Source organism: Silurus meridionalis, chromosome 11, assembly GCF_014805685.1.
Source record: "Silurus meridionalis isolate SWU-2019-XX chromosome 11, ASM1480568v1, whole genome shotgun sequence".
Classification (NCBI taxonomy): domain Eukaryota; kingdom Metazoa; phylum Chordata; class Actinopteri; order Siluriformes; family Siluridae; genus Silurus; species Silurus meridionalis.
Window position 1 is genome coordinate 3,922,501 of NC_060894.1, and position 16,086 is coordinate 3,938,586.

At 39.0% G+C, this 16,086-nt stretch overlaps 2 protein-coding genes across 2 annotated transcripts; one reads left to right on the forward strand and one right to left on the reverse strand.

Annotated features, from left to right (window-relative positions):
• Window positions 1–106: 106 nt before the first annotated feature.
• Window positions 107–7,748, reverse strand: LOC124393516 (insulin gene enhancer protein ISL-1-like). The gene is made up of 5 exons (XM_046861409.1): window positions 7,655–7,748; window positions 4,638–4,851; window positions 2,774–3,033; window positions 1,709–1,992; window positions 107–491 (listed from the first exon to the last, which is right to left on the reverse strand). Exons 1-5 carry the CDS (start codon window positions 7,746–7,748, stop codon window positions 303–305), a joined length of 1,041 nt encoding a protein of 346 aa, XP_046717365.1. The 3' UTR covers window positions 107–302.
• LOC124393730 (Golgi phosphoprotein 3-like) lies at window positions 7,697–13,683 on the forward strand. The gene is made up of 4 exons (XM_046861739.1): window positions 7,697–8,105; window positions 8,716–8,847; window positions 10,479–10,593; window positions 10,718–13,683. The coding sequence occupies exons 1-4, from the start codon at window positions 7,896–7,898 to the stop codon at window positions 11,140–11,142; spliced, it is 882 nt and encodes a 293-aa protein (XP_046717695.1). The 5' UTR covers window positions 7,697–7,895; the 3' UTR covers window positions 11,143–13,683.
• The last annotated feature ends 2,403 nt before the right edge of the window (window positions 13,684–16,086 follow it).

The window sequence follows — 16,086 nt, forward strand, 5'->3', positions numbered from 1 at the left end:
TATCATTTATCACCATCACATGAATACAGAGCAAATTTGACTTTAACTGACTGAAGTTTGGTGTATAAAGACATTTTTGCACAATACTATTCTACTATACGATATTTCTTAAGACATTTCTACATCATTATTATTTACAATATGATTTTACGTTCGTTTTCTTTCTTTTTAACCCATGGAAAATTTAAATCACTTTAAATAAATAAATACAATCCTGAATATGTAAAAAAACAACAACACTAGTTCACATTTCTATCCTACTTATGCACTTCACTCTCTTTAGTGTTCACTGGCGGTGAAAGTTAGGGTTGATGTAGTTGGGTGAGAGCCACCGGTTCTTGATCAAATGTGTGATCATTGTCTGAATGCAAGAGACTCATTAGGAGCTTCCAAGATGGCTGGAAACTCTGCAGGTCCAGAGGATGCATCAGTGAGTCTAATTCCAGGATCTCAGGAGTGATGGCCAACAACGGATCATCTGCCATAGCGATCTGTGAATATAATTCAATAAAAGACTGATAATGCTTCTGTTTATTGCAAAGTCCTGAGAATCCAAGACGTCCCAATATGATTACTAATAGTGCTAAAACCACAGTGCTGGTGAATGCTCGATTCTGCTTGACTACTTGAGGTTAAATTTGAACCGGAGCTCAAACAGTATTTCACAGCTCTGGAAATTTTCTCTGAGGAGACAAATATTTCGCAATCCAACCTCAGCACAATCTGAGGTAAAAACCGAAACCACACCCGAGACATGCTGATAATGTTTCTTTCCAAAAGAAAACATGGAGGGGCCATGGATTATAGAATTTTGTGAATAAAGAGTCTCAAAAAAATAAATCCCTAGGAATATATATTTTTAGAAATATAGGACCTTACTGAATAAATACAGTTATGGAAGCATAAGGCCCTGGGAATGTAGAATCCTAGGAATGTAATGTGAGTCTGGAGCATATAAAGCCTTAAAATCTTAAAATATAAGACCCTTGGAATATATAAAGTGATGGGAATATAAAATCATGGGAATATATAGTGTCCTGGAAGTATAACATTTCAAGAATAAAGAGTTCTGGGGAAAAAGTCCCTAAGAATATAGATTCTTGAGAATGCACGACCCTGGGAAGATACATTCATGTGTATGCATAGAGCCCCTGGAATATAGAATCCTGGGACTATAAAGGCTGGGACTCCCTGGAGTATAAAGTCTTGGGGATAAAAAGTGTAGGGATTATAAATCCCTGGCAATAAAGAATCTTAGGAATGAAGGACCATGTAAAAGTAGGACCCTTGGAATATGAAGTCATAGGAACACCAGGTTCTGACAATATAGGGTCTTGGAAACATAGGGCCCTGGAGGTATAGAGGCCTGTGAGTATAAATTATTGGGAATAAAGAGTGTAGGGAACATAATCTCTGGGAATATTGAATTATAGGAATTTAGGGCCATGTAAAAGTAAAACCCTTGGAATATAAAGCCACAGGAACACAAGATCCTAAAAAGTGAGTCTTGGGAAGATAGGGCCCTGAGACTAAAGAGGCTGGTGAATGTTGGAAACTGGAACTAGAGTTTTGGACACATAAGGCCCTCAGATATATGCAGTCCTGGGAATACAAGGCTGATTCCTCATTCATTTCAAAAGACTTGAGTATTTATATTAAATCAGTAAGAATTTGAAAGAAATTCGGTGCACCCTCTGCATTTGTCTACCTTTTCTCTGCTCTTGTGCTGCATCTGTCTCTCCAGGATGCCCTTCTTCTTGTCTTTGCATCGTTTGTTCTGAAACCAGACGCGAATAACACGTGAACTCAAGCCCGTCAGCTCCATCAGCTGTTCCTTCACCATAGCGTCCGGACGCGGGTTTGCGCTATAGCACGTGCGCAGGACATGGAGCTGAGACTGGCTGAGTGCTGTCCTTACACGTGCGGTCTTCTCAGGCTTGATTGGTGCAACGGGCCAGCCCGAGTCAAATTCTTCACCTGACTGGGAAATGTCTGCATGCAGGTGGAAAATACACAGTAAGAAATATAAGTACATTCACTGACCAAAATGTGAATGAGGAGTTTCTGGGGACAGCGCAAGGTGCACCCCATTTCCAAAACTACCCAAGGGGAAGGAGACTGGAGAATATGGAGGAAACATGCAAAACTCGTCATTTCCAGTATCTTAGTATCATGCAATTATTATAACATTTTCTAGCTACATATAACTATATAAACATGTGCTTATTTAGTACATGTTGACAATGTCAACAAATACACTACTACACTGTTGTTTTCTGTCTGTATTGCACTGCTTCATTCACTATGCATCTTCGCACCATCCATAACGTGTGTTTCTCATTGCCCTATTGTATATTCCACCCGTTTTTTTATTCTGTATATACTGTATCATATTGTGTTTATCATATTGTGTTAGTTGAGCATGTTATCTTCTTGAGATGTTGTGTCCTTTGCATTATCTTTAAACAGTTATACTGTATATTACTTTATATACCATATCTTATTACCTATTGCACCTTCTGTACATTAATCACTCTCACCCCTGTACATATGAACCCAAACCCTTATTTACCATATTGCTATTTATTGTAAATAGGCCACTTATGCGCTTCTGGTTAGATGCAGAACTCTGTATTGCAGATGCATTGGCTCTGTACATGTACTCTGCCACATTGAAAATAAAGTAATCTAAATATGATTTTTTTACAGATTTCTGAATATAACACTGCAGATTTTAGTGTGTTGGTTTCTCCTCCTGATTCTCCATGTTTACCTGTGACTTCATCACACCTATCCAGGTCAGGCATATGTGCTGAGTCATGTGTAAATGTTATTAAACTGTGATTGGAGTTTTGATGACCAGTGCAGTGTAGAAAACCATCTTGGATGGTAAACTCATCTCCGGGCAGCAGCTGCCGGTCACAGCGTTCACACCGGAAACAGTGCACGTGATAGACTTTAACTCCTGCACGCAGGACGTAATCACGACTGCTGAAGGGCTTTAGACATTTCGCACATTTGGTGGTGTATAATCTGAAAAAGCAAACAAACACATGACTTAATCGATGTTTGTAACGATACTGTTGCAACTTCTTCATTTAGCATGTTTGATATTCAGAGGAAGCACAACTTGCTACAGATGTATAACACACACACACACACACACACACACACACACACACACACACACACACATCCTGAATTTAGCTGCATAGATGTTCTTAAATGTATAGTTTGCCCCACATAAATCTTTAACCATTTTTTTTTTTTTGATAGATGTTCAGCCTCTCATTTAATATCACAAGCAGCCGTCACTGCACAGAAACATTCAGGAGCTCACTTATATTACCCATGAATCACTGTAAAAATATGTGAAACAAATTACATTTCTTCAGTTACTGCAGTTTCTGCACACACTGAATCAGTCTGAGATAAAATTGTAACCACAGGTTGGGAAAGTCTTTACGACTTATGAAAAAAAAACTTGATAACATTTGTAGTAGCAATGGAAACATGGGGTCTTGGGAATTTAGAATCCTGGGAGTATAGAGTTTTGGGAATGAAGAGTCTTGGAAACATAAAGTTCTTGGAAACATAAAGTTCTTTGAATTATTATAACAGAATTATTAGAATTATAGAACTAAGAAATATAGGACCCTGGGAATATACAGTCATGAAAGCGTAGTGCCCTTGGAAGATAGATCTTGGAATATAGAGTCTAAAAAATATGTTTAGGACCCTCGGGTTTAAGACTCGGAAGTCCTAGGAGTATAAAATCTTGGGTATATAGAGTCTTGAGAGTGTAAGACCATGTGAATGTCATAACCTAGGATTATAGTATCCTGGCAGGATAATGTCTTGGAAATAAAGCTCAATGAAAAATAAGGCCATGAGAATACAGATTCTTAGAAACAAAGGGCTCTGGAAATCTAAACTCTCAGGATTACAGGACCACAGAAATGTAGGTCAGGTGTATTTAACTCTCACAAATAACAGCAAGTCAGTTTACAAAAACATGATTGCATATTGAAAGAAAACATAAGGTTTATCAATAACATATAAAGTAGCTAGTGGTCATACGTGTTAAGTGTCTGTGTCCTTCATCAGGCTTGTCGATATACATATGTTCATCACTAAATCTTAATACACTCTAATTCTTAATTATATAAACAGCTTTTCATTATATCCATGTTTAGTGTATGAGCTAGTTATTAAATTTGATATTCTCATTTGCAGCAGATGATGGGAATTCCCATTGCGTCACCAACATGAATTGATTCTCTCGGCTCGCAATTGACTCCCTGTTGTTCTTTAGTTGTTTTTTTCAAGATTTGTGATATTTAATTTTTTATATTTAATTGTTTAACGAAATCCAAGATCTAATTTTCGCCATAACATTATTACTTGTTAAATCAACGAGGCGCTAACAAGGTGTATTTATACTGTAAATGCAATGTAAAGTATACATTAGTGTTTTTTCTATGGTAAAATGATACTATAAGTATGGCTAGATTGCTGATTTGTGTTCACCCAAAAGATCCTGCGAAAAGGCACAGCTTGGCAAACAACACACTCATTTATTGTCTCATGATGACCGTGATCATGCAAACTTGAAGCAATAAAAAAGGATGAAAAACCTGATGTAATCGCTTTTACACAGCGGCTTTCCATCTTTAACGAAGCAGGTGTGAGACTCGTCCAGGTTTTGCTGGCACTCTACGCACTTCAGACATGCCACGTGCCAACGCATGTCAGGAAACACACTCAACACAAATCGGTCGCGGATCTGAAGCCCACAGCCAACGCAGAGTGAAGGCAGGCCCTTTTCTGCTGCGTAGAACAAAGAAGGTCCTGTTCATAATTTGCTGTAATATGCACATTCGTTCTACAGTGCAATTCAAGTTTTCAATCTGATTGGTCAGAAGGTGTTTATTAATTTTTCTCAATCAGGAGCTGTTACAATAGTTTTGGCTGTAGGGCAAATCACACGTTTAATTATTAATATAAATGCACTCGTTCGATTACGTTACAGTTCCCATAATAAAATGAATACGCAGGGACTTCTGAGATTGTCCATATAATGATGTATACATTACACTGTATATACAATGTATAATGTATATAAAGAAAAATGTATAATCACGAATAAGATATGAACATTTATAAAAGTTTCCTGTGTCCGAATTATCATTGTTTGTGGTTACACAGTAATTCGACAAGCTGTGTTTTTGTCTATTTAATTCTATTCATTTTTATTTGTATCGCGAGAGACCTTTAAAGTAACCCGACTCAAAAAGGGAATCCTCATATGGGTGAGCCTGTATGTCCATTAAATACAATTCCATCATTGTTGAGGTGTAGTGTTGTGATATGTGCTAAAATGCAGTCCTGAGCCATCCCTGCGTTGCTCAGCAAATTTATCGATCTTGGATGCCTCATTAGCTATGCTATAGAGTTTACACGAGAGGCTGGTGATGGAACGACGTTAAAATTGGAACGACTAGTTAAAATTGGAACTAGCTCGTATCGTGGATGTTTGTGGTATAAGAGAAATACCGATAGGGTGGTAATGGCCTGATATTGATTATCCTACTTTTTAGGTTACTACCACAAAATGTTTGATTATTTATATATTGTATGATTATTCTTTACGCCATTGCATTAAATGTATATTACTGATTATCATACACATGTTATTTTTGGTCAAATGGTGGACAATATTTGAATCAGAGATTAAATATGTCAAAAACATTCAAAATGGAAGATGATCATTTGCCTTAAACATATTTCGTTGTAATTAGTTTAATGGTCATAATTAGTACCGATAGTTGTGCACGATAAATAGTGCATGATGATCACTTACCTTGTTGTAACTCTTCCATTGCTGGAGTAAATGTAAGTATCCCCTCTGACCACAAATCACCTCTCAGTATCCTCCTGTGTCCCTTTCAGCACCGGTTGGCCACTACAACGAGCCCCTCTAAGTACCGCTTGCTTTTTGATTGATGTGACGCTGAATTATCCTGCCACGGAGACGACTGATTGGTTGCCACACAGCTGTTCAAATCCAATCTACACTCACTGACAGCTGGGTTTTTTTTTCTTTTTTGAAAATCTAACAGGTGCAGATTAGACCGCCTACCTTTTGTATGAGCAGTTCAAGTGAGAACAGCCTTTAGGTTCTTAAAGCAGCAATTTGTACTATGTATGATGCTAATCTGGAGGTCGTAGGTTTAGTTGTTACATTTAGAACATCGAGCCACCGGACATGTCTTGGTTGATTTGGGATATGGGGTACATTTATTTTATTTTGCAGAAGAATTATTTAGCGCCATGAAGAATTATATTACTAAACGTTCCACCAACAGAACACATTTGGCCCAAGTCAAGTACTTTGAAAACCACAGATCTAGACAATGACCTCAAACGTAACATCTAGTACAAAATGAACATCTATTACACACTTAGTCTAGAGTGTATAAAAAATATGATTATTTACAGATTGTAAAGTCAGTCACATGCACACATAAAAAGCAGGTGTAAAGCAACAGCCCGATAACATGGCCTGCTGTAGACATTGTAGCCTTATCAGTTTTGTTTGAAGATAACCAGGTCTTTGTCCTAGGCGGAAAAAGCTTACCATATAAAGCATTACGGATTAACCTTATTAAATGTGTAAGTTTATACATGTTCTAACTTGGTTTAAATGGATGGTTTTGAGTTTCCACAATGTAACAAGACAATAAAATCATGGCTATTCATGGCTCTAATGTAGAACTACAAATTTAGAAATGTCAGCTTGGGGTAAACTCATGTGCACATGATTTTATGTTTTAGAACACGGCTGTATTGTAAAAAAAAGAACATTTTCACTAGTGTTGTTTTCAGCTGTGTGATATATGTTACGTCTCTGGGATACTGTTTGGAAAGTTGGGGGTCAATCCTCAGTATCGCCAAGCTGCCACTCAAGAGCAAGACTTTTAACCTTCTGTGCTCCAGTGATATTGCATTATAACTGACCCCGTTTCCTTACTGTACATCGCTGAGGTATACAAAGAAAGAATTTCACTGTGTGCTGGAAAGTACATGTGATGAGTGAAAATGTCCCTTTACCAATTTAAACTTCATTCAATTTGGCCTGATTCTGATCTACTACATTTTGAGGAAAAAGAGGAAGCGCTTTCACAAAGAAAAAAATAATTCACAGAAAGGATCTAATGATTATGAGATTTTAAGTCATAATTATGAGATCCTTTCTGTGAATTCTTTTTTCTAAGAGTTTTAGAAGATCAGGATCTCGTAGTTGTGAGATATTAATTCATAATTATGAGATCCTTGCTGTGTTTTTTTTTTTTTTTTAGGAGATCTAGGAGATCAGGATCTCATAGTAATGAGATATTGAGTCATAATTATGAGATACTAAATCATAATTATGAGATCCTTTCTGTGAATTCTTTTTTCTAAGAGATCTAGGAGATCAGGATCTCATAATTATGAGATCCTTCATGTTAATTTTTTTCTTTGTAAATGCAATGTGCTTCCTGCTTTTCACTGTCTCTAGTTGGAAATGTTATTTAATGAGGAAAAGGAATCCTAATCTGTAGATATAATCTCCTGTACTGTAGTCTTTGTGTACAGTAAAAATTCTGCCCACTTCCGTGATCTATGGCGTCATCCCGGATATCTCTGTCGTCATCAAAGCCGCCATATTGGATCCGGAAGTCAGACAGCCGGATGCATGTAAACATCCACGTCAACGAGCAGCTGAAGTTTCAGGAAACGGGATTAAATTGACAGGATTATTTTCTTATTTTCTGCCTCCAAACGTACGCGTTATCGTGCAGTAGCTGCGGCGACGTGCTGGGTATAGGAATAGCGGACTGTGAGCGGGAGTAATGACTTCGCTGGCGCAGAGGAGCACCTCGGGCCTGGTGCAGCGGCGGACAGAGGCCTCGCGTAACGCCGCCGACAAGGAGAAGAGCTCCGTCGGCGACGAGCACGAAGAGCGCCGCGAGGACGAGGACGAGGACGAGCGCGGAGACTCGAAGGAGACGCGGCTGACGCTGATGGAGGAAGTGCTGCTTCTGGGACTGAAAGACAGAGAGGTGCGGGACACACACACACACACACACACACACACACACACACACACACCTCAATAATTCATAATTAATAACTGTACTAAGAAATAGTATCAGTAAAACCTTTAAAAAAGTAGTTAAAAACCATATATAGAGCTACAGAGAGGAGCATTTCCGGTTCTGTAAAATCATCATCATCATCATCATCATCATCATCATCATCTCCTCATAATTCTTAGTAATAATCACTAGATCTAATCGTATCTAGTGTATTTTCTGTAATCTTATCTAATCTGTGCGGGTCTAAGAATCTAATCTTAAACCCACACAGCCTTTGGTGATGATATTTCCTATTTCACACACACATATCTGAGATTATTAAATATATTCTCAATAATATATTACAATATTTCATCTTCAAAAGCATTAAGTAGGTGTATAAGTGTTCCTGAGGCACGGCGTGTAAACTTGTATGTATTAAGGGTTACTCGAGTGTAATATGTAATATTGAACAAAAAAACAGTCAAATTCAGATATTCAAAAAGGATAAAGATGTTTCTTTGTGAGTTGAAGTCCAATTGAGTGACTGCGATCCCAGCAACTAGTGTGTGTGTGTGTGTGTTTAATGTCACAGGGTTACACCTCATTCTGGAATGACTGCATATCTTCAGGCCTGAGGGGCTGCATGCTAATCGAGCTCAGCCTCCGAGGACGACTTCAACTCGAACCCTGCGGTATGAGGAGGAAAAGCCTGCTGGCCAGAAAGGTGTGTGTACGTCAGACTGTTGTTCTGGTACACAAAAAAGTGTTTAAACATGTTCATTGTTACTTTTGCCATTATGGAATAGCTCACAACATGTTTCCTTATTGTGGTAAGATTGTAGGTTGTGTGCGACGGCAAACGGACGTATGCGCCTGATGACGCCTTTGCGTGTTTGGCCGGTTTCTCTTGCTCTATTTGCGGAATGCCTGTCTGAGTAGTGGAGGGACGGGAGGGAGGGGAAGGACACACACACACACACACACACACACACACACACACACACACCCACCCACCCACGCCGAAACGTCACCGGTCGTGCATTCGTTGCGGAGGCACTGATTCTGGTCGCTGTAGGCTGTTTTCCAGAAGGGTTGAGTTCGCGGTGATCCTTACCCATGCGTCTGTTAGAACATCATCCGACTCTGGGTGACGTGATCTCTTGCAAACTTACAAATTCCGAGAGGCAACACGTGCACGTGGACGTGCCAGAATACTGTTGATATTGTGGAGTTTATGTAACTTGGTAACCTTCCAACTCTGGTTCTCGTAGTTCTTCAGCTGCAACTAACCAGTAGATAAGGAATATTTGTAACCCACATTTATAGAATATTGGGAAGATGTTACTCTGGAATATTTAACTTCTACAGCTGAAGCCAAAGATCTGGAATACAGGAGATCCACAGTTACAGATCTATGTTTAACCTAAAGCCCTGCAGCTGTAACTCCAGCTGTAGTTGTGGAATTTTGGTAACCCATTGTTTTATATACTGGGAACATGTTTGTACAGTCGTAACTGTAGTTCTGGAATAATACAGGTACTTACGATGGAGATACGTTACGACGACCCCATCATAAGTAGAAGATGGTACTATGACGGTCTTTCCTGCTTCATGCTGATATATTAATTAAAATTTTCTGCTCTAAACTGATGGCTTAACTCTTGTTTTTTCACTACAAGTAGGAGACATGCTTGGGCGCGCTTTTATCACTGTTTGACTTTTGAAACAGAAAAAATACACACTGAAACTTTACTCCGTCGACCGTGAGCGAGAGCGGGGCATCTCACAGGGCGAGATCGTACATCGTACGCTGCTGCGCGAAATGTAAATATTTGTTTTGCTCTCATGATCGTGAGATCGAAAAATCGTAAGTCTAACCTTCGTAACTCGGGGACCGTCTGTATTCATTTGTAATTCTGGAAAGTTGTTCATCTGCAGCTTTGGAATAGTGTCAACTTGAAGTTCCTCATCTATGACTGACTAGAAGATCTAGAATGATGATAATCTGGAATTTCTGGTATATAGTTAACTCCTGCTTATAGAATATTGGGAACGTGTTTCTCTTCAGTTGTAACCGTAGCTGTAGTTCTGGAAAGCTGCAGCTCTGGAATACGTATACACTTATACACCAGTAGCTATGGAACGTTGTTCAGCTTTCGTTCTGGAATTTATTGCTCACCTGTACCCTTGGGATATTGTTAATGGAACCATGTTAATCTCTGGTTGGAGCTCAGGTTTAAACCTGTATGCCAAGTATAAACAGCAGAATCCTCTTGATGGTGAATCCATTAAACAGTGCCACTTCACAGTTTCCTAATGCATTCATTTGAGATGATTTCCCCCCTGTGTGTTTAGGTGCTGTGTAAATCGGACACACCCACAGGAGATGTGCTGTTAGACGAGGCGCTGAAACACGTGAAGGAAACGCAGCCGCCTGAGACGGTGCAAAACTGGATAGAGCTGCTTAGCGGTGAGAGGGGACACACACTTAACTACACAGAACTGTTTAATCTGATTGATCGGAAGGTGAAGTTGTAATCAGCCGTATGATTCTAATGTCATTTATCTTTGTATACTTTCTTTGCCTTTTCCAGGGGAGACGTGGAATCCCATGAAGCTCCACTACCAACTTCGCAACGTTCGTGAGCGCCTGGCGAAGAACCTGGTGGAGAAGGGCGTGCTGAGCACGGAGAAGCAGAACTTCCTGCTGTTCGACATGACCACGCACCCGCTGAGCAACAGCACGGTGAAGCAGCGCCTCGTCAAGAAGCTCCAGGAAGCCATGCTCGACAAGTGGGTGAGGGAGCCACAGCGCATGGACAAACGTCTGCTGGCGCTCATCCTCCTCGCGCACTCCTCCGACGTGCTGGAGAACGCTTTCGCGCCGCTGCTGGACGAGCAGTACGAGCTTGCCACAAAGCGGGTCCGCACGCTGATCGAGCTCGAACCGGAGGCCGAGGCCACCAAATCCGGCGCCAACGAGCTGCTCTGGGCCGTCGTGGCCGCTTTCACCAAATAAGAGGAAGAGAGTGGACTTTATATCTGAAGAACATGCAAGAGAGAATGAGAGACCGTGGCTGCTCGCACCGAACGAAAGGGAACGAGAGAAAACTCATAACCCTCGGATTTATAGCTCGGGTTAAACTGGAGGTGGTGGGACTATAATAATAGTGGAATTCCTAATAATGAAGGACAATTATTCTAATGATGATTATAATAACATTTCTCGATGAAACCAATCTCCGCGACATGGAGATTTTGTGTAATTCAGAAAACAAATGATCGTTTCTCTGTGAGAGTTATTTTTTTTTTTTCTTCACTTGACCATGTCTTTCACTTGAGGACAACTCGGTCCGCCTGTACACAGGTGTCCACCAATGCACGTTCAGCAAGGAACGATTCAGCCGTCTGGTTAAGAAATCACTGCCCTCGTGTCCACCTTATAATAAAACAAGTGGTTCGGTGAGAAAAACAAACAAAAAAAAAAAACTTACACTGTACACAATTGCACAGCTTTCCTTTACGAGCAACAAGACTTTACGCTCGGCCAGTCTACTAATTCAAATCTATCTCGAAGTATCTTTTTTTTTTCTTCCCCCAGAAACATTTGCCACAGAAATGTATGAACGTATTGCTGATCAAGGTGAAATCAGATATTATTATTATTATTATTATTATTATTATTATTATTATTATTATTATTACATCCCGTTATCGCGACTGAGAATTGATCCTCGTGCAGGCCTAAAAAAGACCATCTTTTGTTCCCAAGTATATTTATTTAACACATCTGATCCTTAAAAAGGTCATTTTTAATGTTTTTCATTTATTTTCCAAATGACCAGACATCTGCAGAGCTGGTGTGTGATTTATTATGTTTACTAGCAGTTCCCCGTCAGCTTGAATTCTTTTGAGTACTTCGGCGTCTCCCCGTATTGAAAGTAATTCTGACACGCAAATGTTTCGCAAATGTTATATATTTTTTTCCACTCAGTTAGTTTTCTAGCTAGGACATAATTCAGGGTTTCCCCCAAAGAGAGGGAAAGTACGCGTGTCCAGTGCGCATGAGCGATATAATGCACATCATATGTATTTCCAAACTTGATATTTGCACACTTCTTAAAGCAGCCCAGTTGTGTGTTTGCGTGTGTGTGTGTTTTTTTTTTTCTGTCCAGCAGGTGGCAGTATAATTGAGCCATTTCCCCTTACAGTTCTGTAGTAAGACAGAATGCGAAGCCAGTGAACAAATGCTTGAGTAGTCAGTTTCTCCTAATTTACAAGTAATAATAAAGGACATCACACTCGCCCACACTCGCAGGACAGGTAGGGGATAGTGTGTGCTGCAAAACTCCTGATTTATAAATATTTATCATTAAATAGGCATAATTACTTCATTTGATATTCTCTAATCACTTTATTTTTCAAGGTGAACAGAATCATAATGCACAAATACGTTATGTAGAAGAAGAAATGTAATGGCCCACAAGAGGATTTTGCAGTAAACAGACATCGTTTTAGTGCCACCTTAAAAAAGAAATGTAAGAATAAAGCGCACCAGTGTTTAATTCCTTTCTTTTAATGTTCTCATCCTCATAGTCTCTTAAGAAACAACATATCCTCATTGAATAGCACGCAGATGTAAGCATCGATATCTTTCAGAATGGCAATTTCCTCAATGCCCGTATGATTATTTTATTTATTTTTTTTTTATATTAAGTGTCCTACAGAATTGCTTCAGTGTCTGTTTACTGTTTGTGCTGGTAAGTTAAAATAGGATTGAACTAATTTTATGCCAAACAGTTAAACGTTTCTTGCAATTCTGTCATTTTTCCTAAAATGTTACCACTTTAATTTCGTATCGCTACGGCATTATTCTCAAAATGTTTTGCCTTTATTCTTCGTAGTGCTGCAACTTTACTCTCTCAGTGCTATGACTTTAATCTCGTAATCAGATTTTTTTTAAAGGTGGCACTAAAATGCTGCAAATTTCAAATGTTCTCAAAATAAAACCTTGTTTCTATGTACAAGCTCAGACACACTAATGCAACTCGATACCCCGTTTTCTTGCCCTATGAAAAGGTTGTCATCTTATTTTTTTGCTATTATATTTTTCAACACTATAATATAATTAAAACATTTCCAGATCTATTTGTAATACAGTGAGTTTCTCTGTTTTGTTTGGGTTGTTTATAGGGTTGTACTAATACAGTGTCTGACTGTTGGATTAGAAACTTCTTAAAATCGCTAGATCATTACCAAATTTCACATTTTCTGGCCCAGTCCACTGACATTCATCTGTCCTTATTCCATTTTAAAGCTCATCTTTTGTTGCACGAAACACAGCGTTGATATATTTTTTTTCTGTGGAACGAGAACGGATCAGTTCATCCCTACTCCTTTTCCAAGCCCCAAACTGTGAATGAGAAGACGTTTTGGGCTGTTAATTAACTACGGTGTAGAAGTAGTTTTGCTGCGAAATTGTGGAAAATTGTGTATTTGTACAAATGCTTTTTACCTTGTAATAAAGGACCATCCTATAAGTGCCTGAACTGGACGGAAACAAACGTTGTCCTGATGCTTTTATTTGATTCCGGAGTAAATATGAACGTGCTCCCACACAGTATTGCGTTCGCCTGAGCATACGATGCAAGAAAATCATAGCCGGTTTCAAAAACTTGGAATGTTTACTGAGGCCACTGTATGTTTAGAATTTATTTAATGTTAATGTTTGTGACATAAATAAATAAAAAGGGGTTTTCACTGGCAATAAGAGAGGGATAAAACACTGGGATGTGATGGTGTTGGAAAATAAGCAAAGAAAGAGGATTTTTACTTGTCACATGTACAATACAGCAGAGTACAATTATTTTTTTAGTTATCCTACCTATTTTAGGAAGCTGGGGTCCAGTGTTGTGCTAGTTACTGAAAAATAGTAACTAGTTACAGTTACTCGTTACTTTGTTCAAAAAGTAACTTAGTTACTTTGTTGATTACTTACACCAAAAACTAATGCGTTACTGTTAAAAGTAACTTTTTAGTTACTTTTGTAAAGAACCTTCTTTAATGTTCCCATTAATGCCCTTTTATGCGTTATGGTCTACAAACACAAAACTGACTTAAACACAGAGTAATTTTTAAACACTATTTTATTTAAGTCAGAGCAGCACAAACTGAATATATCACAAGGATTTCTGAAATAAATAACAAAACAAGCTGAATAATATATTCACAATCACAAACTAAAGTGGCTTCTGCATCATAAAAGCTGTTGTGTTGAGCTCTTAAAAATTTTCCTTTCACAGATTAAGTATGAAAACTATCAACAATGTAGAACAGAACACCGGGTTAGCTTCTAGCTTCTAGCTTCGTCAAGGCATGGAGTTTCTGGAGGTGTTGCTATCGCAGTAGATACGACCTTCGAGCCAGAAAGACACAGCTTACATTTGACTAAAAAGTTTTTGTATTTATACTCAAAGTGAAATAATGAGCATATTTCCTCTTTGAGAAACTCGTCTTGCTCTCGCCTCGACTCGCCATTACTGCCGCACAGACCTGAATAAACGGAGACACGCCCACAGTGCGTCTTCTTCGTGTTTACAGTGGCTCATCCTAAAATCCGACAATGCGTCTCTGCTGTAAACAGGTCAGACTGTAGGCTACACTTCAGCCCAAATTCATTCATTTATAAAAGTAACGGGTAACGTTACTTTATTTTAAAAAAGTAATGCGTTACAGTATTAGTTACTGTCAAAAGTAACTTTGTTACAGTAACGCCTAACTAGTATATACTAGTATATAGTAACGCGTTACTGCCCAACACTGCTGGGGTCAGACATGATACAGAACCCCTGGAACACAAAGAGTTAAGGGCCCTGCTCAAGGGCCCAAGAGTGGAAACTTTGCAAACCCAAGGCTTAAAACCTTAAACTTCTGATAAGTTACTCAGAGCCTTAACCACTTAGCCACCACCCTCCCTATGTGATGTACTGATAACGCTCCAAAGACCAGACAAATCCAAGGTCACGAACCCAGTTGTGCTAGTTTAGAAATCCAAAGAAAGGGCTCTGGGTCATAGGCTAGTCATTTTATTACCAATTAGGTTCAGTTCAATGTAAAAGTAGCAATCAATGGAGATTCATGTAACACAATATCATAAATGATATACAGCGGGTACGGAAAGTATTCAGACCCCCTTAAATCATTTACTCTTTATTATATTGCAGCCATTTGCTAAAATCATTTAAGTTCATTTTTCTTCATCATTAATATACAAATAGCACCCCATATTGACAGAAAAACACAGAATTGTTGACAATGTTGCAGATTTATTAAAAAAGAAAAACTGAAATATCACATGGTCCTAAGTATTCAGACCCTTTGCTGTGACACTCATATATTTAACCCAGGTGCTATTCATTTCTTCTGATCTTCCTTGAGATGGTTCTACACCTTCATTTGAGTCCACAATGCATGTCAGAGCAAATGAGAATCATGAGGTCAAAGGAACTGCCTGAAGAGCTCAGAGACAGAATTGTGGCAAGGCACAGATCTGGCCAAGGTTACAAATGATTTTAGCAAATGGCTGCAATATAACAAAGAGTGAAGAATTTAAGGGGGTCTGAATACTTTCCGTACCCACTGTAAATGGGAATAGGGACATCCGAAGCAAGCCATACATAAAAATGTGTACTACTGTAAAGCCGTGCTTCTCTCAAGCGTGGCTGTGCATCGGTGTTCTAAATACCATTAACACCAGAGACGTGCAGTCGTAAGAGGCAGTGGTTTACCTGTTATAGTCCAATTAAAAAAAATGAATGTAACATATCTGTGTAAAAGTAATTTTGGCTTGCAGCTACCGAAAAAACTGCAATTAAAAAAGCACCCTTCACCCCGTCCCCCGCAATGATAAGGCAGTGCGAGAGCCCAAGTATTGATTGTATAACATTAAATAACATTGGCCTAT